Here is a 25062-nt window from a genome sequence, read left to right as displayed (position 1 = left end):
TTACGTATTTCAGGCCTCTCCATTCTATTAATTGTTATTTTAATTACGATAAATGGTTGTTTATCGAGCTAACACATTCGCACGAACGAAATTCATCATCACTGGTAGCGTTATCTGATGCCTCTTTCGTACTTGACTATACGATACTGAACAAATAATTTATTTTACTCAAAAACCCCCTTCTGAACAATTTTTATAATGTCATAATTTGGTATTATGTTTAAAACTTTCCATACCAAATTCAATAATTCTAGGAATAAATCTAATGCATCCAATGAAGAACTTACCGTTCTACAAGATACATTTGAAGAATTATGCTCTCTTATTAGTCGTATTACAGAAGAAGAAAATGATTTTGATGAAGGAGAGAAACAAATTCAAGATATATTAGAAAATGTCAATAAAAAGCATTCGTCTACTTATTGCAATGAAATAAGTAGTATCAAAAAGAATAAACAAATAAATAAAATAGAAAAATGTATGAATCATACTAAACAATCATTTAAACATAAACCTATTGTAAACAATCATGAAAAATGTAATACTAAACAAGTAAAAGGACATATTCAATGGAAAACAATAGCTAAAACACGTGCTGTACAAACAGAAAGTCCACAGAGTCCACAGAAAAATGACGAAAAGTTAATGGATAATCGAAAATTCATACAACATGTAAGTTCTTTTTAATTCATTTGTATCATTACATAATGTATTTCAAAAAGTTTCCATTTCGTACTTCTTGATCGATCCTGATGACAAATATTAGGTGGACGCCAGTTAGAAGTTAGCAGTCCAGACATTTAAATATTGTACATTCTTTTCACTGCATATTGCCAGAAACGACGATATTTCTAATTGGACCTTTGTAACTTGTACAACGAAAATTTCTACACCTTTCAGAAACGCACATGAATGGGTTATACGATCATTAGCCATAATGATGTATTAGAACAAACAGCCCCCGAATGTCCTGGTACGGCCGAAAATGGGGAGAGTCCGCTCTCCCTCTCGAAATGCTCTCACATGGCCACGCGAATATATAGCCTCTGCCACAGAAGTCCTACTCACTGCCTTCTCGTGGCATTACTGTTATTTACGAAATTGAGAGGACGAAAAGCAAATGTCCGGAGCCTTAACCGGGTTGGTAGACACAGAGGGTTCCCCTAGGGGAGTTGGAAAACCCTGATTCCAAACCAATGGTGCACATGGGCTCCAGTATCCTGAAGCAACAAATGGCGTATGAACCAATCGTTGGTCACCGGCTACCATGGGACTGCATCTCCTTACGATGCTCCACTGCCTTGTGGCTTAGACCTCTAGGTCAAAGGCTCGGGTTTTGGCCCCCTAAGAAAACCACCTGCTTCAGTCTGGGCACCCGGGCAGTATCACAGCCCTCACACAAATAAATGAAATGATGATTTCCACTGACAATCCTATTCACGCTCTTAATAAATGCCAGGCAATTTACATTATTATTATTATTATTATTATTATTATTATTATTGACCATGTCGCTTATTCACTTCCTTTTATTCTCAATTTGTGTATCCTTACTTTTCAACTTATGCAACAGCGTGTGGCGCATACGTATCTGGTGCCCCTTTGTACCAATATGTATGTGTTTACATAAATAATTAATTAATTAAAACAAACAAAATTAGATAAGTTGTTGAAATATTTAGATGGCAGGGAAAGGTTGCTCAGATGTTCAAACAGGCCGCCGTACGATACAATCATATTTCGTTTGAATTATACTAAATCTAATTTCATTGTCTGGGGTTATATCTTAAGATTGATTCGAACGGGTTTGTGATAATTTCTTATTACAAACAATGTAGATTCTCATAATACAAATGAGAATAAACTTGAATTCAATAATATAATAACTGACATACAGAGAAAGATATACTCAATGCCTTAATAATAATCCTCATAAGATGGAACCCAAGAAAACGATAGATATGCGGAAAAAGGTTGATATTCAATGAAGACACGATTGAAGTAGAACAACTCTGTATACATATATCAACAAAACATGATCTTTGAACGCGAGAAAAATGAACATTGAAAAGAGAATGGTTATTCTCACATCTTACATTTATTCACATAAACTAGATAATTTAGGAATAATATATTTGTAAAATCTCAGCGAATGAATTTGTAGTAAATCCAACGTTTCGCCTGGCAATCTGGTCCAAGCTTTTTCAAGGAATTAATTCCTATTTAATGTCTTACATCAACTCGGCGCTCAAATACTGTGAAACTATTCGTTCTAATTTAGACGAGAGTTCTTATATGAACTAGATAAATTGGGATCTTCTTAACCGGTTACTACCAACGTGAACTGAAAGAAAAGTCCTTCACTTAGTATTGTAATTACTGACTGAAAATCTCATAACAGTGAGTCACATAACGCATTTGATTTGTATATTTAGTGAATTCGAACTTATAAATAGTTCCGCTAATCTAGAATAGTGTGTAATTAGGGAACATGATATTCATGGTAATAATTCATTTGGAATAGTGGCTCCTTTGAAACTTATTCGATAGGATTCGCTCACCATCAAAAAACTGGATAAACATGACAGTGCTCTACTACTCACTGATCAACCAATTACATAAATATCTCAGTTCTACAGGAGGTCGGCAGCTACCGTAAAAAATCAATGGTGACGACTGTGAAGCTGAACGATCAGGGTTTAGTTTATACAAGAAGCATCAATTCCCTCAAAATTGTAGGTATCCCTTATTGATAAATATATAAATAAGTCGATGCGCACTGCTGAGGAGTCCCATAATAGGACGAAACGGCCGTCCAGTGCTTCCAGGTTTTCCCTGGTGGTCTAGCTTCAATTGACTCATGATTTCAACTATGAAAATACTAAATTCTCCACAAAAAACCCCATCTGAAATATTAAATAACATAAAACTTAAGCCTAAAATTTTCTGTCAACTTCGTCCGACTTCTGATCTTCTAATGGCATTATAAGCTAATCGTATTTTTAGCATGCAAGTGAATAAACTTAACCAGATAAATAATCAATTCATTCATGATGGCCTATACACACATCCTACTACTGTTACAAGTAACTTTGGGAGGGAAGATAATCACTCTAAGATCTATGTCCGTCATCTATAACTATGCATGGAATGTAATATATCAACAGTTTATAGATATTCAATTAGTATTACTTGTTTGAATCTTCTCATTGATGTTTAATCAAGATCACTCAAGTGACTCCTAATTTCTTGGTTTCCCAAATACATTCAAGTTAAAGAGTAAACTCGAAAGAAACATTCTATTTGACAGTTTTATCATAATTTCTCAGATAACTTCTCTTTATTTTATTATTTAAACCAAATATAGAAATATGAAGTATCCAATCCGCATATTGAATGGATTCCTTCTACATGTACAAATACAACTACTCATACCAATATCAAAGGTACTATGTCGAATTCATATCATGATAATGATAATAATAATATCATCAATAATACCAAAGTAATTCCTCTACATTCAGAAGATGAACAGGAACAAAGTCAAATAACTAGCAACACATCTATAAACAGTAATAATAATAATCTATGGATTAAGAACCATGAAACCATTAATCACAAGAATGGCATTGATGATCATAACAGTAATCTTGAACATCAATATTGTCGTTTAGATAAAAATACTGCTGATCATCATCATCATCACCATCCTCATCATCATTCTTCAATGAATTCTACGGAACAACTAATTGATAATTTAGAAATTTTTAAGAAAAGTTCACAAATAGATCAAATGTTTGCTGAATTGAAAGCAGCTACAATAATTGGTACATTATTATGTTATGATTAGTCTAAAGAGTTTGTGATGATTTATTTGTGAAAATTATATTTGAAATAATCTCAGCGATTGAAACGGAGTTTGATAAGGTGCCTATTTAACAGGCTTGATCGTATTTGCATAAACGACGCTATTGATAATGATGATGATGTTAAGTTGTCAAACAAGACATTAATGGGGAATGGTTATCCACCTAAATCTATCAATAGATGGAAAGTTCATGGCACAGTGAGATCTACTGTAGCCTTGATGGAAAAAAAAGTCTGTCTACATCACCTTACCATTTAGATGTGATTCAAATAGCCTTTTATTGAAACAAAAGCTTAAATCAGTTATCAACAAAACGTATTGTGCAGCGTAGGTCATTGACAAAGAAATAACGAGGTCCATGCTTCATTCAAAACCTAAAAGACATGAAAACGATTGTATCACATCCCACTGCGTTTACCAATTTAAATGTGTGTGTGTGTGTGTGTGTGGTCATACATACATAGGGAGTAGCAATAGTGATCTGAAAATTAGGGTGTGTGAACATGAACCAAAATAGTTGCAGAAATAAATAGAATCAAACGACCCGATAAGAGTAGAGGATAAACATCCATCATCCTCTACTGCCAAACATATGATCGAAACACGCCATAAGATTGATCTTAACTTGGCTTCTGTAATGTTTAAAAGTGTAAAAGGGCGTATACTAAGGTTTATTGAAGCCTTAGCCGTACGAAAACTCAAACCCCTTTTGTGTATTCAAAAACAGTTTGTTCTCACCTTAAACCTACCCTGGTAATATTAGCTTATTATCCAGGTTTCAAATTGTTTTCACATTCTTTCTTATTATCATTAACCTTGTCTATTATTACACCATTTCCAGTATAGTTGACCTTTTATTTTTATATACAAATGTTCTTAACAAATATATTATGTGTGGTCAGATTGTTCGAAATGTATTGCACTAATACATCATCACATAGTTCTGATAAACTTCATCTTCTTATTACACTAACGAAATTTAGCAAAGGGACTAATTACTTTAGATTGAAATTTAAATAATTCCAACGTTTCGTCTAATAAACTTGTCTGAACTTCTACCCTGAAGAAGTTCTAACATCACAGACTGGTTGTTTTTAGACAGCCATTAAAACTAGGAAACCTTTGACAGCTGTTTTGTCCTAGTATGGAACTCTTCAGTAGTTCATATTCACCAAGCTATCAGAGATAATACCTTTAGACATATTGGACTCCAGATCACTGAATCCCTGTCAAACGGTTTGCATTTTAACCTCAGTTAACTAGATATATTGGTGGACCATCATTTAATACTATTGATGACAAGATGCAGCACTGCCTATATGGTTGAACACCGCTAGTCACAGATTTGCTCTAGAACTCCAGGAATAACCTCTGGAAGGCTGGTAGGTTCGAAGACGCTCAGTTCCGAAGATCCTCATAGTACGACAAGATAGTTATTCATTACTTCTTGGTTTTCAATGGTTGGGTTGTCTAACCAATGTCAGTTCGTAACGATGATGATTTTATTTGATCATTTGATTACTGACTTACATTTAACACAATCACTTATTTGTTTCTGTATGATTTCTTTTAGATAATAAACCGATGAATAGGTGTATACCAAAAGTGAAAAGTATTGAAATATGTGATAAAAATGAAGTATCAATACTAAACGATTCAAATAGTTCACCAAGGTAAAAAAAAATCACTTCATTAAATGATCACTTTTTTTAGTTTTCGGTAGACTGTTTTAAGTGTAATTATTTGTAAGAGTTTGTATTTTCTCATTTTTTGATATTCAAGACCGTAATTAATCACTTTTCATTGACATTTACGCATCCTGAATGGACTGCTTCAGTAGTGTCATTTAGTAACAAGATGTAATAAAATTGAAATGTGGCTAACAGTGGAATCTAGGTTGTACGTTTCGTCCTGTTTAGGATTCCTCAGTCTGATGTACCTCCAACTCAATGTTAATGTTTCAGATTGAGATGCAAACCTATTGTCTATCACTTTAAATACCAACGCGTTATCCGTTGAGCTACAAAGTCTAGATAGCTGTCAACATGTTTGACGGGTATGAATATATTTTTTACAGGTTTGTATTTTCCTGTTATCTTTATTGAGGATTTCACTAATAGTTAATATTTAGTATATTAAAATTAAAGAAATGAAATGCACAGTAAGTTGATCAAAGTGTCTTATGAATGAATGTACTCTATTGCAACCAACTGTGCTCCGATTCAACTGAGTTCTCCTAATTTGGATTTTGACTACTGTACAACTCGTAACCAGTAAACTTTCCCTTTCCAAAATGCGTTGTAACTTAAACAGTGGGAAAACTTTAGATGAATCTTGACTTAAACTAGTAAATAACAGCTTGTGGGCTTAGTGCCATATTTTGGTCCGTCCAATGCCACTTTGTTCAGAACCTTCTGCCCTTCTATTCAGCATAGTATGTCGAGATAGGCAGTGCCTGAGCAATAATAACACGTGAACTAACCACCCCTGAGTCGACAAAAAATCAAGGTGTCAGTCGAATTACTCCTGATACTCGGTATCGTACGCTTAACCTCCATCTATCCAAATGCTTGGAGCGCATGTATGTTGGTAGCCTAGACTCTCTAGTAATTTTAGAAGTAACCCATGATATTAATTCATTAATATTGTAACTACTATCAATTATGAATTAACTCCTTCGCTTTTCTATAGCGAGATCGAAGATGTATATGTTGTATTCGTCTTATATTATTATGGCGCTACATGGTTGTTGAGCTACGACGCGAATAGGTTGAAGCTGGAATTGTACTACTGTATGCCAACCCAATGGTTCTAATGGTTAAGTGTTCACTACAAACCTGAAGGCCCTTGGTTTCATATCTACAGAAGTTTTAATTGCTCACTACTAAGGAGTTACATGCTGAGGCAAAACAGCTGTCAGTTGTTTCCTAGTTTTCAATGCTGACGCAACTGAAATCAGTCTGTAATAAGTTTATTTATTTGAACACATAAATATCGGTACAAGGGGGAACCAGATATATATGCATCTGTGATAAGTGCAAACTACAAATTAAAATATGCTCCACAAATCCCCTTTTATCAATAATAATCATGAGCTAACTAGTAATTAGTTTCGAGATGCAATTCCTAGAGTTCTAATGAGAAGAGTCGAATCGCGTTGGTTGAAGGAAAGTTTCCCATCTCAGATAATACAAGATGGTTGTGCGGGATCGTCAATTGATTAGAGTTAGACATTGACACCGTTGTATTCTGGTTCAATGGTCTAGAGATTAAGCGTTCGTGCATGGGACCAAAGATCCTTAGTTTGACTCCAGTGTACGCGATCATAGATACTCACTATTGAGGTGTCCAACATTAGGACTTAACTGTCGTCTTATGCTTCCAATGATGTTCTACATAGATCAGTTCTCAAATTTAGACTATATAGTATATGACCCAATAAAGGTATACTATTGAACACTATTTCTGATGATACTTTTTAAAGTAAATAGTATTCAACATTGAGTTCTCTTTATTCAAATGAGTGATATTTTGATTACTATATCCTGATTACCTGTAGTTTTCCAAATACACTCCTTATTGTTTCTTTTTGATTGTTTTTACCACTATTATTATTTAAGTATCTCCAATGTTTCCAACATTCAAAACATTAACTCTAATAAGAATTCAAACACAATTGAGGATAATGATGAATTGATTGATAAGCAAGTGGATAATACCAATCAAAAAACAACAACAAAGAAACCATTAACTAATCAGAAATCTAATGAATTCAATCATCCATTGAACATTGAAACGAATCACTTGAACAAATGCAGTTTGAATAAATCAAATCAATTTCTTCACAATGAAAGCGTCTACCTCATTGAGAATACAATTTGTAATGATGAAAAAACTATTCAGACAAATAATAATGATAATCACAACATCAATACTACTGATAATAATAATAGTAATATCAGTAGTGATAATAACAGTAATCATGATAAAAGTAATGATAATAGTGTAAACAATTCAGATGATGAGTTATTCAATGAGTTGATCAGGGATAATATCGATTCCCCAATTTCCAATCCCACAGACTATGATGTAAACTCTGTAGATTATGATGACGATGATGATCAGTTATCATCAACCAGTACAAGTTTATTGTTGGACAATTCAAATCCAATTTATCAATCAACAAATAATTCATTAATATCAACTGAAAACTGATCAGCATTACTAACATTCCTATTAGTAGTAATTTGATATCTTACTTCAAAAAAAACCAAGCAAATATTGTGGTGAATTCATGTTTGAATCTCATTTCATTTTTTAAATTGTTTACGTATTGATAATTAAACACCTTCCGGTGATTACAACAATTTTACATGCATACACAGAGATATACACTTTTTGTAATTTTGAGTAAATCAATTGACTGCAGTACAGGTATAATACGTATCTTATGAGCATAAATATAGTGGTGCCCATAACTTCCAACATTTTTGTTTGTTAATCTTTTTGGAATAAAAAACCTCGTTAAATATCACAAACCGTTAATTTTGCATTAGCAGTCTAATATATACTACTTTAAAGTAGTATAATTGATAAACAGAAAAACTACAGTTCAGTTGCTGTGTCGTCGTCCACAACACAGCAGTTTTTTTGAAAATGGGACCTATCGCGGTTCTTTATATGCTTATTGATAGGAATTTCAGGTGCTAAACTTCCGTACATATACCTTGGGATAAATATTAATTTCCCTTAAACTGTAACATCTTAATGACGAGTCTTTTTAGTAGTAGTAAATCTGTCAACTATGAATCACAGCCTCAATTTGAATGTTAGACAACCGTCTAATGATGACTGACTTCTCTGTTGTTTCGCAACTGATATTAGCCCATCATACTATTTATCCTCAAAGTGATTTCATTTACACAAACACTTTTACCCTAATAATTCCGCATCTAAATGAGCTTCTCATCGTTTTTATCCTAATCAATGATCTACAAGATAATTGAGTTTAAAACCATCACTAAAAATAGAAGGAACACACCATTATGAATGATAGTTGTGTAGTACTAAGTAGTTTGAAAGTTCCACCCATTAGATTCTGAGTTATACTGAAAGCAGCAATAAGCTTGCATAGTAGCGAGTTAGGTAATAAATTAAGCCATTTTGGGGTGAGTGAATTAGTATAAGTCTACTGTTAAGCTCCAGATATCCTTTTCTATGAAAAATATACAAGCTGGACTGAACTTAACACGGTTAGTGGTCAAGTTTTGTAGAATGATTGTTGTGTCGATATAATTCTCCAGTCCCATGTGAGAAATCGTGGATGCGCAATATTGAATCCCCATATTAGGCTAAAACGGCCGTCCAGGTTTTCGATGGTGGTTACTGCTGGTCCCAAGCCCGGACAAAGGAGGGTTGGCAACCTATCCCGTAGGCAAAAAACGCTAACCAGTCGAACTAACATTGGTCGACTTAAGAGCTCAATCAAAAGTCAGTATTGAGAATAGCCATATTCACTGATAAAATAAATTTCAACTGTAAGAACTCTGCACTACGTGACGTTTCTACAGGTATCAACGAATGTCAGTGATGATAAAAAACTTCCTAGTTTCTGTGCAGTTCCCAATGTGTTCCAGATTAGATTTATTCAAGTTAACCACTGAGCTTATACTGGTCGGTTAACTAAACTATTTTTGGTTGATAAACAGACATGGAATATCCTGAACTGATGTATTGGTCCAAGTAATAATACTTTGATAAAATCAATGACATTGTTGGACCTTCTGTTTCACTACATACTACTAATCAGCTTGTTTCAAGTACTGGACATTACACTAGAGATCACTTACCTAATGACACGGCTTATCTGACACGAAACGAACCGCTTCCTGAAACTAACAAAAGCCGCCTTTTCTCGATACTCCAGACTATTTACCAACATATATGTTGTTATAATTGTATTTTGCTACTAAACGACCCAGCTATTCCTATTGCTTAGTATTCTTATACGATGACAATCGACAAGACACCAGAATCAGAACACGTTGAACAGGAATGAAATTGTATTCAAAAATAACAATGGTATGTGAACAGCAATCACTAGTTTGAATAACGTTCATATATTTATAGTATATACATAAGAAGCTTCTAGATTTTTCTCCAATAATATGCCCGGGCTGATCGGTTTAGAATTAGCTAATCAGCGCGCAGCAACACCATCATGCATGAAACATGCTTTAATCCAATCTATGTCCCGCTAACATATGTGCGTATCAAACACACACACAGTAAAAATATACACATAAGAGTACACATCCGTATGTTCTAGCACTTTCCGAAGACCCTGATATTAAAATTTCCCACATCTTTAAAAACAGCAATAGCTTGACAATTAATCGATTGAGACAGAACTAGACAAAAAACATCCTTACTATCCGTCAATAAGTTAGTGACCCTCGAGGAAGTCATCCAATTTATGCGTCCAGAAGGAAAGAGCTATCATCTCACAATCTTAAGTCATCTGCGTTCATTAATGATGTACCCGGATATGTAGTTCGGTTCCGCCCATGATAATTACCATTACAAACGACTGAGATGGTTCTAATACGCACGGAATCGACTAAACACTCAAGAAAGACGTGACTGATACACACAATAATCCTCAATAATATGACCCAAGAAAGAAAACTTGGTATTTGGCGAAGACAAACACAATAACCACATGTGACCCTGACACACAAAAAACTAGAGGGCTGAAAGTCCCGGTAACCTACCAGAAACTAACAAAGGTCATAAGGAATTATTATTCATAGTTGTCGTTGCAAGAAGAAACTAAAAATCCTGGGATTTTCCTAGTAATTCTTTAATAATGTTATATTCTAGTATGAATAGTTGTAAACAACTGGCAAAAAATAAAAATGAACTAGCATTATGTTTTAATTGTTGTTCATGCCTTATCCCAATCCCTTTACATGAGATATTAAGTGAAATAAAATTGTAAGTGAAAACCAAAAGTTAACTGTCCTTACATTAAATCATTTAAATGGGTTACAAGGTTATCCACCTTCCATTTCTGTAATTTTTTTTCATTGTCAATGTTCCGTAGAGAAATTGTTAGCCACTAAGAACCAATAGATTTATTTTTAAGTATTAACTTAGTTTTATCGATTGTTGGTAGATAATGACCACTCGATTAGTGTCAATGTAATAACTGAAATCAAACGTTGGAAATGGACGAAACAACTTAGAATTAGTGACAATAACGGCACGTGAATTTACTCTTTGTATTTTGCTAGATATCATGTTTCAGTATTCCTTCATACGTACATAATTCTTTTTCGGCTTCTAAAAGATCAGGCCTCTAGGTCAAAGGCTCCGGGTGTGGCCCCCTAAGAAAACCACCTGCTTTGGTTTGGGCACCTGGGCAGTATCACAGCCTTCACACAAATCAAATGAGATTTGTGTAGCGCATATGTATTCGGTGCGCCTTTGTACCAATATTTATGTGCTCAAATAAATAAATAAATTCTAAGCATAGTTATAAACTAATAAATACGATATATAAGATGAGATTTTTTTCAAAAATAACCCAAGTATAAATAATTAGTCAATAACAGAACACTTATTAAAGACAATTAAGAATGACATTAGTTGATATGAGAGAAGTAACAATATTTCTCTCATGTTAAAAAAAAAGTGGAATGATGATAATAAGATAATTATGATACAAACACTTAAATATTAGATAAATATTATACAGATAAATAAGAGGAATATATATATGTGTGTGAATAAATAATACAATCATTATAAACCACGATTCTTATCAACTAATAATCGTCTTGATATTAATCGATCTTGTTTGCAAATATTTGATAATTCCATTTTATTACGACGAACATTTACAAATGGTTTAGGTATACGAATATCTTGTCGTATAACAGTAGTCAATTTAGGAGGAGTTATTGATAATTGTTTGGAAATACGATGAGGTGTACAAGACAAACGACGTGATTGATTACATTTCAAATCATATGCTTTACGTCGAGCAAATGCACTATCAGCTGGAATTTTAATAGTAGTTTTACGCGATAATGGACTAGAAGCTAACAACAGAAATAGTAAGAATGGGAAAGTGTGAAAAAATTCATTTGAAGTTCTTTTGTTTAGACCAGATCATTTTTTAATAATATAACAACAAATAGTAAGATTTTTGGATTTACCATGATATATTACTACCATTACACGACAAAACGGCCCATTCTTGAAATGATAATACGACCGAATCGGAAAGTCTATCGATACACTATATACGGACTGAGATTAGGACGATATATCAGATACACGATTAGTAATCAACTATAGTGCGGGCTAGAGTATACGCCAGACAATAGATTTATTTAACATAAACCCTAGCAGTTCATTGTGCGTAGTGAGTAGATATCAATATTAGGAGGGAATTCATAAACAGTTAGTAATATGAGTGTATCTCCGCCTTTGCTCAGTGACCAGTTACATCATACTTTCACTGGCTATATACCATTGAGAAAATTGAAAAAGGGAGAATTCGATTCGTCGGAAGATAATTTCTACCATGATGAATGAAGCACATAGGCATCTCTATGTATACGCCATTAACCAGTTGTGGATTGGTATTTATTCCATATCCATTTGTCCTCCTCACTGGTTGTTGTCTCTAGTTGTTTATGACTGACAAAATGTGTTACTAGCTCTGTTTTTTTTTGATTATCTGACGTAGTGAGTCAGTTAGACATTAGTCACACAAGCGCACGTTCGTGGTTAAGACTTGGCTTTCTTTCCTAAGGAACGTGACACAGCAATGTTTAGAAGTGCAGCTTAAATTTCTAAGATTGTTGGGGATGCTAGATCCTTAGAAACCATTTGGTAAGCGTCTTATTTTTGTAACTTTATTTCGGAAACATGAATTTCTCGTTTTCGCCTCAAGAGCACCCGCTTTTACCATCCATTTGTATTTCCTACTTGAAAGGACTTAAAATGCCATTCGTTCGATTCCTCTTTCATTACGCTATTTTGTGATGTTTCCCAAGGACTTTTTATGCTGTATATATACGCTTGATTTGTGTGCTTGTTGGTTCTTGCTTTTAAGTCTTTATGGAATAGTCGATTCCCTCATCTGAATCTGGTCTTCTCCGTCCAGTTTGCAGGGCTGGTGTGCATCGGAATAGTTTAGCTTCTCTTCTCATTGTGTTGCTGATCAGTCGTTCTGTTCGCCGATTTTAGGTGATCTCGTAATCTCTTCGAACGTAGCAAAGATATGTACATTATCTCGAATTTTATTCAAGAAACCTTCCTCATCACTCGAGTAAGCGGCTGAGCTTACATATGAGAGACTTACGTATCAATATCAGAATCGGATACATGATATAGACTCGTCAAGCTGTCAGATCCTACTGTTATTTTTCCATGCTTTTAGGCCCGTAAATCACAAAATATTGCTGAAGCTAGAAATAATACAATGTATTCACTACATTACAAGATATAGTCCTGAATTAATCAAAAATACCTGAATTATAGAGGTAATCATTGGCCCAAGGAAATTCAAAAAATGACAATTACCCTTCAAACAGCAATACAGAATCTTAAATAAATGAACATTATTTGAAACATAAATGAATACTGACATAACTGTGACTGTAGTCGCATAATTATGATGAACACCTGACTAACGAAATTAAAAAAACTGACGCAAATGTAAACTTGACACAATTACAAGTTTACTAACTGTAAGATAGGTCAGGGTACAATACAATGGAATTCCACTCTTCAATTTACCAGATTAGTTCATTGAAATACCTTCTACTTATGTTAGTCCAACAATTTGATCAATGACACTAGGTATACAATTTATTGACTAAATAACGTACAATCTAGGTAACAACAAACAACTTTGCCAATTATGTAACGAATACGAGTAATATAAGATAAATATATTTTATACCACTGAATATAACGGTATAAAATCACTAGCATAAGCTATGTGCTCATATCAGCGGGATTTATTTTCAAACGATTCAAACCTAAGAAATAATGAAAAACACTGCAATTATTTATCACACGTAGGTGTCCACAACACCCATCTCTAACTGGTGTGCAGGTCCCGATAGAGAAATATGAAAATGACCAAAGATGATACATTTATTTCCAACAACCAATCAAAATAAGTTGCAGAACACAAAAAATTGTCTACAATATTATTTTTCTCTGTCGATTGGATTGAGTGATGTGAGCTATACTAAAATGACTAACAAATAAGTAACTACTAAGATTTGGGTGTCTGCCTCATAAATTAAGCATTAGTGTAACAACACAGTGTGCAACACAGTAGCTAGAGACGTTATCAGATATGGCTCAGAATAGAAGCCAGTGGCGATCCTGCTGTAACCTTCTTTTACTTACTTCATAAAGAGTGGTTATAACTTTCTTAGCTGAAAGAGTCTTCTGGTTGTACATTTCAGTTCCCCCATCATTACTCTTCTCTTTTTTCTCATCCTATTTTTTTCTTTTTATTTTATATATACGCATCTTCCCCCTTTCTCTCCCCATTCTCATTGTTTTGTGTGGCGCATATGTATCTGGTGCCCCTTTGTACCAATATGTATGTGTTTAAATAAATAAAAATAAAATAATGTATGAAACCAAAGAGAAAATACACTCGTAAAATACCTGACAAATTATTTGCCTGTTGTTGGTTATTTACAGTTGTACTAATTTCATTAGATGAGAAACGAGAAAAAACTGATTTACTTCGTTTAACCGAATTTGAATTCTTCAATATTGTGGTTTTGTCATTCAAAGGAATTGACTTTTTCTTCTGAAGGCTGAACTTGCGCTCAGGTATATTTGCTTGGGAGATCTCAGATTTGTGGTCAGATGAGTCCGAGACTTTTTTATTGTTGTTAACAAAAGGTGGTGATGCAAATGGTGGTCGAGGTTTACTAGTCAAGTTATGCCGTGAAGCATATGACACCAATGACTCCAATTTTGAGGCGGCCTTGGCATGAATCTTACTGAAGTCTGATGAGTAGTAAACGAAGCAAATAGAATGAAATATTTATGTTATGGTACACACAAATATTTTTAGTATACGAGGTTTGTGAAGATTGTTGTATTTCAATATATTACATCAAGGATTGATTTTAGACAATTACTAAAAACAAGGGAGCCCTGGACAGCTATTTCGTCCTAAGGTGAGACTCTTCAGACGTGTGTACGAGACAATACCTGAAGTTGGATTTGTAGTGGGGTCAAGAGTGGGCACCACTTAGGAATCTCATACTAGGACGGAGTAGCTATCTAATGCTTCCTGGTCTTCGGTGGTTGTCCAACTACAACCGATCAGTGGTGTAATCTATGGGAATACTATTTCGATAATTTACACCAAAAAGTTAATATAATAAGGAGGAAAACACATTTTTGCGAGAATACATTCAGTAAGTCAGTCCAAAAGCTACATCTTACATCTACTTTTAAGACTACCAAACAGATTTTAGTAGACACTTCTTAACAGTATAGTATACTTGACTCGAACTTACTGAAGGGAATTTCCATGGGAAAAGACGTTAAGTAGGAGCAAAATACTATCTTTGAACATGAAAGCATGCATTAAGCAAACGAGATAATGGAAATCTACTCACAACCTCTCCGAGACCTGAGATGTGTCTAAAATCCCTATTTCACTGCTATGGTAATGGGATTAAGGAATATTTGTCATAAATTCCAATTACCCAAATGTTCTTTTTTCTCCTCTACTTTTCTTAATCATATTTATGCAGACCCTGTATCAATCCGTTTTATTTTGTTTTACTTCGAGTGCTTCAGCTTCGAGAAACAATTGATTTAATACCCGTAGTTCACATAAATGAATTAGATAGGGTTTGAAAATAGATTATACTGTTATGTCAACCAATCATAATCAACATAAAGCCTTGAGAAAATATGCAATATATCAGGAACAGATGAAATTAACAACACTAATAGCAGAGAAGACGGTATCTTAGCATAAGCAACACATGTTCCAACTACCATAGTCTATGCGGATTTATAACCTCATCATCTGACTTGCCATCTTGGTCTAGTAATTTATCCCTAACATTAGCGTTGGTCACTCGGTCATTCCACTCACTGCCTTATCAAGGCAAGGGTGTTGTTTACAGAAGTGAGAGGACGAAAAGAGAATATTTGGGGCTTTAGCTGGGTTGGCGGATATGGAGGATCAACCTAGGAGGTTGGAAAACCCTGATTCCAAATCAATTATCAACATGAGCCTCAGGATCCTGAGGGAACAAATAGCGTATGAACCTATTACTGGTCACCAGCTACCATGGAACTGTATCTCCTAAAGTTTTTCTAATGCCTTGTGGATTAGATCTTTAGATCAAAGTCTCGGGGTGTGGCCCCCTAAGAAAACCACCTGCTTCAGTTTGGGCACCTGGGCAGTAGTATTCCAGCCCTCACATAAATCGAATGATGAAGTGTGGCGCATATCTATTTGGTGCCTCCTTGTACCAATGTTTGTGTTTAAATAAATAAATAAATGAGATAAATAATAATAATAGGAGCAATACTTTGAAGACATCCATGATCAAGAAATTGTTATGATACGGAAGATTATGAGCAAGGACCTTTTCTAAATAAAATTTAGGAACGTCGTCTTTATAATGGACTTTAATTTGTTCTTTCCTGATAAAATTTAAGCGAACACGCATGAAACTACGGAGCAATGAGTCTATAAAAGAGTATTATTTCATCACTGGCAACTCCTATAACAAGTACGGATTCATGTGATCAGCAATGAGCCATGCTGTTTATGTGAGCAGTAATGGTAATACTACTCGATTAACCAAAGTGAATTAAAGTGAGTTTTGAACCTATGATTTAGTGTTTGGAAAATAAATGCTTATTCATTCAATTACATCATAATCATAACTGTTACGAGACTATCTTTGGAGCTCATTTTTACGTATGACAAAAAAACCGAACGCAATAAATATGGATTTGGAATTCAAATTACCTGGGATTGTCTTGACAACCGATGGTTTTTTAGCTACGGACAATTTTCGAGATTCTGGGAAATGTTTAAAAAAATAGTAGTGAAATATAAAAGTCAAACAATGAAAGGTTACTCTGCTGATGTTAGTTCTATTGAATGTTTGATCTGGTTGGAATTAACGAAAATAAGTTTCTACCAAAAAAATACGATATTAAATTGTCGCTTTACGGAACTATATAGTTCCCTGAGTGAATGAATAATACCAGAGTTAATAAAAAAAAGTCTGACATGCAGAACGCTACCAAAAAAAGAGAAAATACTAGCAGCTCCTCTTAGGCTTTAACATGATACGGTAATATTTTTCCATTTCATAATAACAGAATAAGCTTGACACAGTGAAGCATCAGGAAATAAATTTACAGACACTAATCTTTTTTAGCAATAAATAAGGGAAAACTATATATTAATAACCAAAAAAATAAGGTCAAAATATCAGCGCATTCAACACGAGTTATATGTTTAACTGTTGATGAAGGGTAACAAATCTGCGGCATGATTGCCGCCAACTTATTACTTGAAGCTACACCTCAGGTCACCGATTTCTAGAGCTCTATTCAGGTAACTAGATTGTGGTGTAATAAACTGATGACCTAATCGGGCTCTGTCAGCTGAAGTACTTGGTTGAAGCCTTAATACATGTGGCACGTTGATTAAAAAGATACCAGATCCAGTGAATGCAACGTGAGGGTGAAGCCGTAAGTAATTTAGGATGTGGGATAACGAAGTAATCTCCAGAGGTAACTATGATTTTCATCAAAAAGATCTTAATCAGCATACTCTACTACGGACCTCACAACAAAACTGACCTCTTTTGTCATAGCAACACAAGCACTCACAACTAAACAGACATAAAGACTTGACTATTTCTAATAACTCCCTTATAGAATGATTACAGAGGTACTTTCCTGTCAATCATGTAGTTGTTTAATTATTAATTGATTTATACGCATAAACATTGGTGCAAGGTAGCATCAAATATATATGCTCCACACTTCATCATTTCATTTGTGTGAGGTCTGGAATACTGCCCGGGTGCTCAAACCGAAGCAAATATCGTGTAGATACACCACACTCCAATGACCGAAACAACATACCATACGTATGAACGGTAGTTTTTAAGTGAGTAAGTGTAGTATTGGGAAATTGTACGACACCACTGAGTAGAGTGATTCACATGCGTTCAAAACCAGGAAATTCTCTTCAAAGGCGAGAAATTACACCAATGCAAACTAATTTCAGAATATCATTAATGGTAAAGTTAAAGATGGATGGTGGTATTGAACATATATGTATGATTGATTGCTGGTTAGAAGTAACAGAAAATAAGTCATGTTCCCTCATGTATCATTAATATAATTCATTTTGGTTCATGGAGCAAGAAAAGTCAAGGACTCGGGACATTCTTAGGATTCCAACTGACAATTATGCTTGAAATATTACCAGTACACCAACTACCAGTGTTCGACTCATCAGTTAAACAAATGGTCAGGAGTGTTGTCTGTTTAGCGAATAGTAGCCATTGATTATTTGTACATGATCAAACTAAATCATTATCTTAGTTAACGTTACCATACGATGATAATCTCTTCTGGTGTACGTGTGTCGTTAAACAATGTATGCTAACCTATGTAATACTTTTAGCTGATGACTGAGATCGTATGTAGAGATGTTACGATTTTATGACTACTAAAAAACTTAATCTCATAGACAGAACTTATATCGCAAGGGAGCGTATTGAGTGGGAACTTAAGACGCATGAATCAACTTTAAACAACTTAGAATTAAAGGTAAGATGTTTACTGCACGACATATACGTGACATTTTAGCTGAGTGACATTACCGGAATATTGCTTGATTGTGTTCTGAATAGTATCCTCCTTGCAACATACCAAAGGAGAAGATAGCTGCAGATATTGAGTAAAATGTATAAAATGAACTGACCTCGTATGTTCGGTTCAAAACACATGAAGCTTCATCGTCGTCTTTTGGTGTAGATGTTATCCCATCATTTTCTTTATTCTCTTGGTCGCCAGCAGGAAGCTTGGGCTTGTCCGTACTTTTGAAAGATGACTCTTTACTCTATCCCGAAAGATGTAGTGGAAAATATAGTAAATCTACTTCAACAGACTCGGAAAGTGCTGTTTCACCATTCTGTGTGCCGGTACTTCCAAATTCCTATGAGCCTAGAGAGGCAAGGCATTATACAAACCTGAATACAAAGTAGAATTTTCAGCTTCTTCTTTAATTCAGAGGCCTGTAGTGATGATAAGATAAATATATTTGAAGTAAACCTTTTTATTAGCCTTGATACCATGCATTTTAGCAAGTCTCTGAAGCTCTGCATAGCGTAAACTATCAACATCTACCGTCATTCTACGCTAAACCCAGTGATTACGGAATCCGCGCCTCTACCGGCAGATACCGTATATTGTTCGTTTCACTATCCAATATTTTCAGTGGAACCAGTACAATCTGAGTAATTTCCTTGTTATAAAAACAATTCGAAAAGCTTATTCAGTTACTCAGCTTCTCTTCGACAAGGCAAAACCGGAGTTTCCCAACTGCTAGGTCCTAATGGCCCGACCATTAACGACGGTGATGCCGCTAACCTTTTGGCTGAACAATACTCCCAGACATTCCAGCTGACCCACATCAACTATACTGACGAAAGCTTCACCTGCACCTGTACAGGACTTTCCGAAGTGAACCTGAGTGCTGACCTGGTGCTCCGTAAACTGCAGCACCTAAGAAAAGACACTTCTCCCGGTCCGGATATGGTTCATTCTGCTGTATTGAGGGAAGCAGCTTCAATCCTGGCGACACCACTTAGCGTGATGTTTGCACACTCGCTAAGCAAAGGCGAACTACCGGAAATTTGGAAGCTGGCTCACATCACACCAATTTTCAAAGGAGGTCGACGCAGTGAACCACCAAGCTACCGACCAGTGGCCCTTCTCTCCATACCTTCCAAAATTATGGAATCCCTAATATAAGACGGTATGCAAGAATACTTATCATCCTTAAAGCTCTTCTCACCTCAACAGCATGGTTTCAGAAAACGTCATTCTTGTATGACCAACCTGCTGACTGTGGTGGATAGATGGACAACCATCCTTGATCGCAAGGGGAAGGTTAACGTCATCTACCTGGACTTCTCAAAAGCTTTTGATAGGGTCAACCACGCATGTCTTATCAAGAAGCTTAGACGATTGGGTATAAAAACCCCTTTGATTGACTGGTTCACTTCATATTTAGAAAATCGACATTTTAAGGTCAGGGTTAACTTCACTCTCTCTCAGGCTATGGAATGTCCTACTGGGGTCCCCCAGGGCTCAATACTAGGACCTCTTCTCTTCTTGATTTACATTATTGATCTTCCTCAACAAGTTTTATTTGACTTATTGCTTTTTGCTGATGATGTGAAACTTTGGAGAGAGATACGTACCCATAAGGATATACTAGTTCTTCAGGAGGATCTGACTCGACTTCAAAGTTGGGCCGACAACAACGGACTTACCTTCAACACTTTCAAGTGCAAAGTAGTCCATCTGCGACATGTTGCGGGCTACAGTCACAACTTAGGTAACTCCTCTCTAGAAGTTTTCCAAGTCGTAAAAGATTTAGGAGTGTTGTATCCTACGACCTGAAGTAGTACACTAACTGTGACAAAAACGCCTTTCAAGCAAACCTTGCACTGGTAACATTGAAGCGCATTTTTGGCTAATTTGACGGTAGAACCTTCTACATAATCTTCAACAGTTTTATTCGTCCTCATTTAGAGTATGGAAACATAGTATTTCCTCCCTCCCTCCAAAAGGATAAGGACACTCTGGTACGTATCCAACGTCGAGCCACGAAATCAGTTTGGGGACTCAAATTCAAACCTTATGAAGAGCGCCTCCAATCACTTAACCTTTACCCGTTAGAGTACAGGCGTCTTAGAGGTGACCTCCTAGTGACTTATAGTTTCCTTAACACTTCTGGTCATCCCCTTAAACATCTTCTTAAGCTTAGTCATAACACTAACCTGAAAGGTAATACCCAGAAACTGGAGACCCAACATAGCAGAACAGACTGCAGACACAACTTCCACTCCGTAAGAGTTGTCAAGTGCTGGAATTCGCTGCCGACTGAGCTAGTCCAAGAGACTTCCCAGGAGTCCTTTAAGAGGAAACTTGACTTATTCTTAAGGACTAAGGATAACATATTATTGTGATTTACCAAATTCTTTTTTTCCTTTTTCCTCTATTATCGTTCATATACCTAGGTCTTTGCCTGGAGGTATTGGTGATCCACTGTTACTAGACACGGAAGCCCGTTAAGCGAAAGCTTCTCCTATTCCGTCCTCAACCATTTGAACCATTTGAAACCCAGTGATTACAGAATCCTCGCCTCTACCGGCAGATACCGTATGTTGTTCGTTTCACTATCCAATATTTTCAGTGGAACCAGTACAATCTGAGTAATTTCCTTGTTATAAAAACTTGACCATACAAAGCAAATTCGGGAATCAATGTACCTTACGAAAAGGTCAGGCTAAATGGCTCAAATGGTTGTGTACGGAATAAAAGAAGCCGACTCTAAACAGGCTTTCGTATCTTTTAGCAGTTGGTCATCAGTGCCTCCAGGTAAGGACTTATATGTAGAGTAGACAAATGTTTGGAAATTATGATGAAATGTTGTCTTGAGTACTTAACAATGTATCATTTTTCTTCTTGAAGGACTTCTGGGAAATCGTTTGGACCACCAAACCCATAAGCCAATTACAGGACTTGCAGGGCTATGGACGAGCCCTACAAACATAACTACGCATAGTGAATAAAAAGTATGCCAACAGTCTAGTTTGCTATTTTATGACCCTAGTTTCTGAGTGCCACCTCTAATTATTGAGTTGAAACTGAATTGTGAGTCATTAAAAGGTCACTTTTGAGTTGTTTTTGCTCTAATGTGTGAAGATCCAGTAAGTTTTGAGTTTGCTTTCCCTAGTTGATCTCGGAGCTCGCTTCTGGATAGGTTCCAGACTGTTCATGTCCTTTTGTAGTCGGGGATAAAACAATACAACCTATCTGAGTAGTTCTCAACAGTGTAAATTGTAACTTCTTTAACAATTTGATCTTGCCTGCAAACCGGCATGCCTCATGTAACAAACTGTTATTTGAGAATAAATTATTATTATTATTACATTTTCGTACTCCAAATGGGACAAAATAAAACTTAAAAATTAGGCCAAAAGTTAAACTTGCCAGAAATATGCTTCAGCATCACTGATGAAAGAATTTCTCTAAAGCTACTTCTACCAGTGATAGCAAGACTTTAGACTGTAAAGCTCCAAGACACATTGATCTCCTTTAACTAGGAAGGGTTTATCTAAGTTAAGTGCGTCATCTACAACACGTCCCACATGGACTGTTGTGCACTTCAAAGTGTCAAGAGTAAGTCCGTTGTCATTCACCCAATTTGATAGCCGGTCAGACCTTTTTGAAGTTTCAGATCATGTTCCTGGCTTCAAACTTTTCTCCAAAGTTTAGTATCGTTAGCGAAAAAAGTGGCTAAGACGATACTAGATGATGGTTATTTACATAAACTGAGAATCCAAGAGATCTTATCACTGAACTCTAGAAGATCCCACTATGGTATTCTGTACCCCGGGAAAATGCAAAGTCTACCGTAACCAGTCTAAGTCAGAGCCAATCTGTGCAACCACAAATCAACAACCAGGAATCAATTTAATGCCTACATATCCACATATTTTCTGCAATATTTTTCAGTAGAAATGTGCAACTTACTGTCTTTCTGGCTCAACCTTCGTATTACCTGAAGTGGATCCTGTAGTTAAAAACGCAACATAAAATTTCTGCGTAGGTAAATAGCTTCCTATAACACATAACTTTGTAGAGATTCGACATTGACTTCGACGTCTTTAGTTTCAATAGTCACCACTAGCGAGAATAATTTTGTCAGGCGTCGTGTTCACATCTAAATACAACCCACGCGAGATACTTCTCTTCCAGATGGTCAAATTGGTTGCCATCTGTTCACCCACCCTTGTCTATCCCCAGATACACGATTCCTCTGGGCCTTTCTTTCTCGTTTGTCTTCCAACTATCTTTCTTGAGACACTGACACAAGAATCGTCCGGTTTGGTCACATCCTTAGTATCTTCACTGTGTTGAAGGGGGTATCTTACTATTAGCGATGGCCATAATAAGTGCTGTAAAGACTATCCTGAACCATTAGCTGTTGCTGTAACCTTTAAATGTGTTTGCTGTTTGATCAACACTTGAACTTTGGAGCAGTAACTTCATTAACTGACATCACTTATGGTATACCAGTTAGCACTAATTTCCGGTACGCCATTTCACGGTCAACTAATGGTCGATATTTCTCATGTAGATATTAAAATGATTTGAGCACATTCCAAACACTCGAATGCATCTTGAATCTCTATTTGTTTTCTACCAAACGACGCAGTTGTTAATTTACTCGATTTATTTTAGTCGGTCGGCAAGAGAGAGTAGGCTGTACCGGTGGGTAAGAACTTCCCAACGAAGTTAGCATAAATGTATTTACGATCTGAAACACTCGTAGGTTGAGATTACTTTGTGTCACGTTTGCTGCTTGGTGTTACGAATGTTCCCAAAGCTTGATGAAGAATAATTAGTCTACCTCATGAGCAAGTAAATTTATAAATACACATCGATGTGGAGCACGTTACATAGGCCGCAAAAAGCGATCGCTTTCCAAACGTATCTCTGAACGCTATCCATCTTGGCTCCTAAAAGGTGAGTGCAAAAAGATAACCAGTTCGATACAAGAGCATTTGATCAATTGCGGACACATTGCTCCAAAAGACTCGTCTTTTAAAATAATCTATAGAGTTAAAGGAACCGGATCAAAGGGGGAGGGTCGAATCGATATTTTATGCACTGCTGAGGCATTGGTAATCCATGAATTCAAGCCTGAACTTTGCGTGCAGAAACGATTTGCCCAACCTCTCACCCTTCCTTGGCCCTAATTCCCTCATTGGGTACGTTTTTGGTTTTTTGGTTTTTTTCTCTGCACTTTTATCTGATTATTATAGGTTTTTTGTTTTTTAAATTACTATTTTACATTTAAACTCTAATCAGTTATTATTATTATTACCTTATACAAGTTTTCTTGATTATTACTCAGATTATTATTATGACCTTTGTGTTTGTCGCTTTTCTTCATATCTGTCAATTGAACTATTATCTTCCTTACCCCATTGATTAGTGTTACGTCCAAATATGAGCTTTGCCCGTTCAAACTATTGAAGTACTGGCCGTCGATATTCTCATATCACGAACCCAAGTAGGCAAGAGAACCAAAACTCCAAATTAGATACCAAGTTTATTCGCAATTCACAAATAATCGACCAAAGTCGTTTTTCAATTTTGTAGGTTCCCGAAGCAAAAACTCCCAAATACCAAACCAATGACAAAAGAAACCAAGATGTCCGCAAAGAACGACATAAACAAACAAGTCCAAAGGTTAAGTAAAACAAACACATCCAAAAACACAGTAAAATTGATGTACAGTAAAAAGGTTTTAATCAGCCAAATGTCTTCAGTTCTCCCGTAACAGATTAGTACGTCACCTCATTTGTTATTTATTGTCGAATCAATTTATAAAGCAATTTTTCCTAGCCTCCTGTAGACATATATTTTCCATATAACTGTATATACGAATGTGCAGCTTAAGTAAATGATTTCGTCGAAAAGAAAATTTTCTTCGCTGAATTCTCTTTTTCTTATTCAATGACATTATGAGTTATTTTAGTTAGACTTGGTCATCCAAACCAATCAGGTTGTTTTATTTACCATATCTTGCTAGTTATTTATACAGTTGACAGACCAAATAAAATGATTTTTTCTCTCTCTTTTCGGCTTATAATTATGCAGAAGTATTTACCTAAAAGGGCGAATGTTAAGTACGTTGGATTACCATATACATTCGGTTGTTGTTTGTTTATATCGAAATCTCGTTATTTTTGTTTGTGTACGTTAGCTGATGTTAGGCAATAAGATAAACTGAGAGTACCGGAGATTGGAACTTTACCCTCTTGATTGTATGTCACGTTATT

At 35.6% G+C, this 25062-nt stretch overlaps 2 protein-coding genes across 2 annotated transcripts in view; one reads left to right on the top strand and one right to left on the bottom strand.

Moving 5' to 3' along the window:
* Smp_140230 (hypothetical protein) overlaps nt 1-8083 on the top strand; it is a gene marked incomplete at both ends in the record, with an annotated part of 28892 nt that extends 20809 nt beyond the window's left edge. Inside the window, 3 exons of the mRNA XM_018798643.1 lie at nt 255-672; nt 3368-3644; nt 7887-8083. Of these exons, the coding sequence (XP_018653564.1) occupies nt 255-672; nt 3368-3644; nt 7887-8083 (892 nt within the window). The remainder of the gene's footprint in view (nt 1-254; nt 673-3367; nt 3645-7886) is intronic.
* Nucleotides 8084-11674: 3591 nt separating this feature from the next.
* Smp_140240 (hypothetical protein) lies at nt 11675-19330 on the bottom strand (the record flags this gene model as incomplete). Its single annotated transcript, XM_018798641.1, has 7 exons — nt 11675-11973; nt 14573-14923; nt 16920-16973; nt 18848-19037; nt 19077-19133; nt 19168-19212; nt 19250-19330. 7 exons carry the CDS (start codon nt 19328-19330, stop codon nt 11675-11677), a joined length of 1077 nt encoding a protein of 358 aa, XP_018653563.1.
* Between the last annotated feature and the right edge of the window lie 5732 nt (nt 19331-25062).

This window comes from Schistosoma mansoni, chromosome 7, assembly GCF_000237925.1.
Source record: "Schistosoma mansoni strain Puerto Rico chromosome 7, complete genome".
In the NCBI taxonomy this organism is placed as follows: domain Eukaryota; kingdom Metazoa; phylum Platyhelminthes; class Trematoda; order Strigeidida; family Schistosomatidae; genus Schistosoma; species Schistosoma mansoni.
The sequence above is the reverse complement of the archived record's forward strand: the minus strand, read 5'-3'. Positions and strand labels throughout refer to the sequence as shown.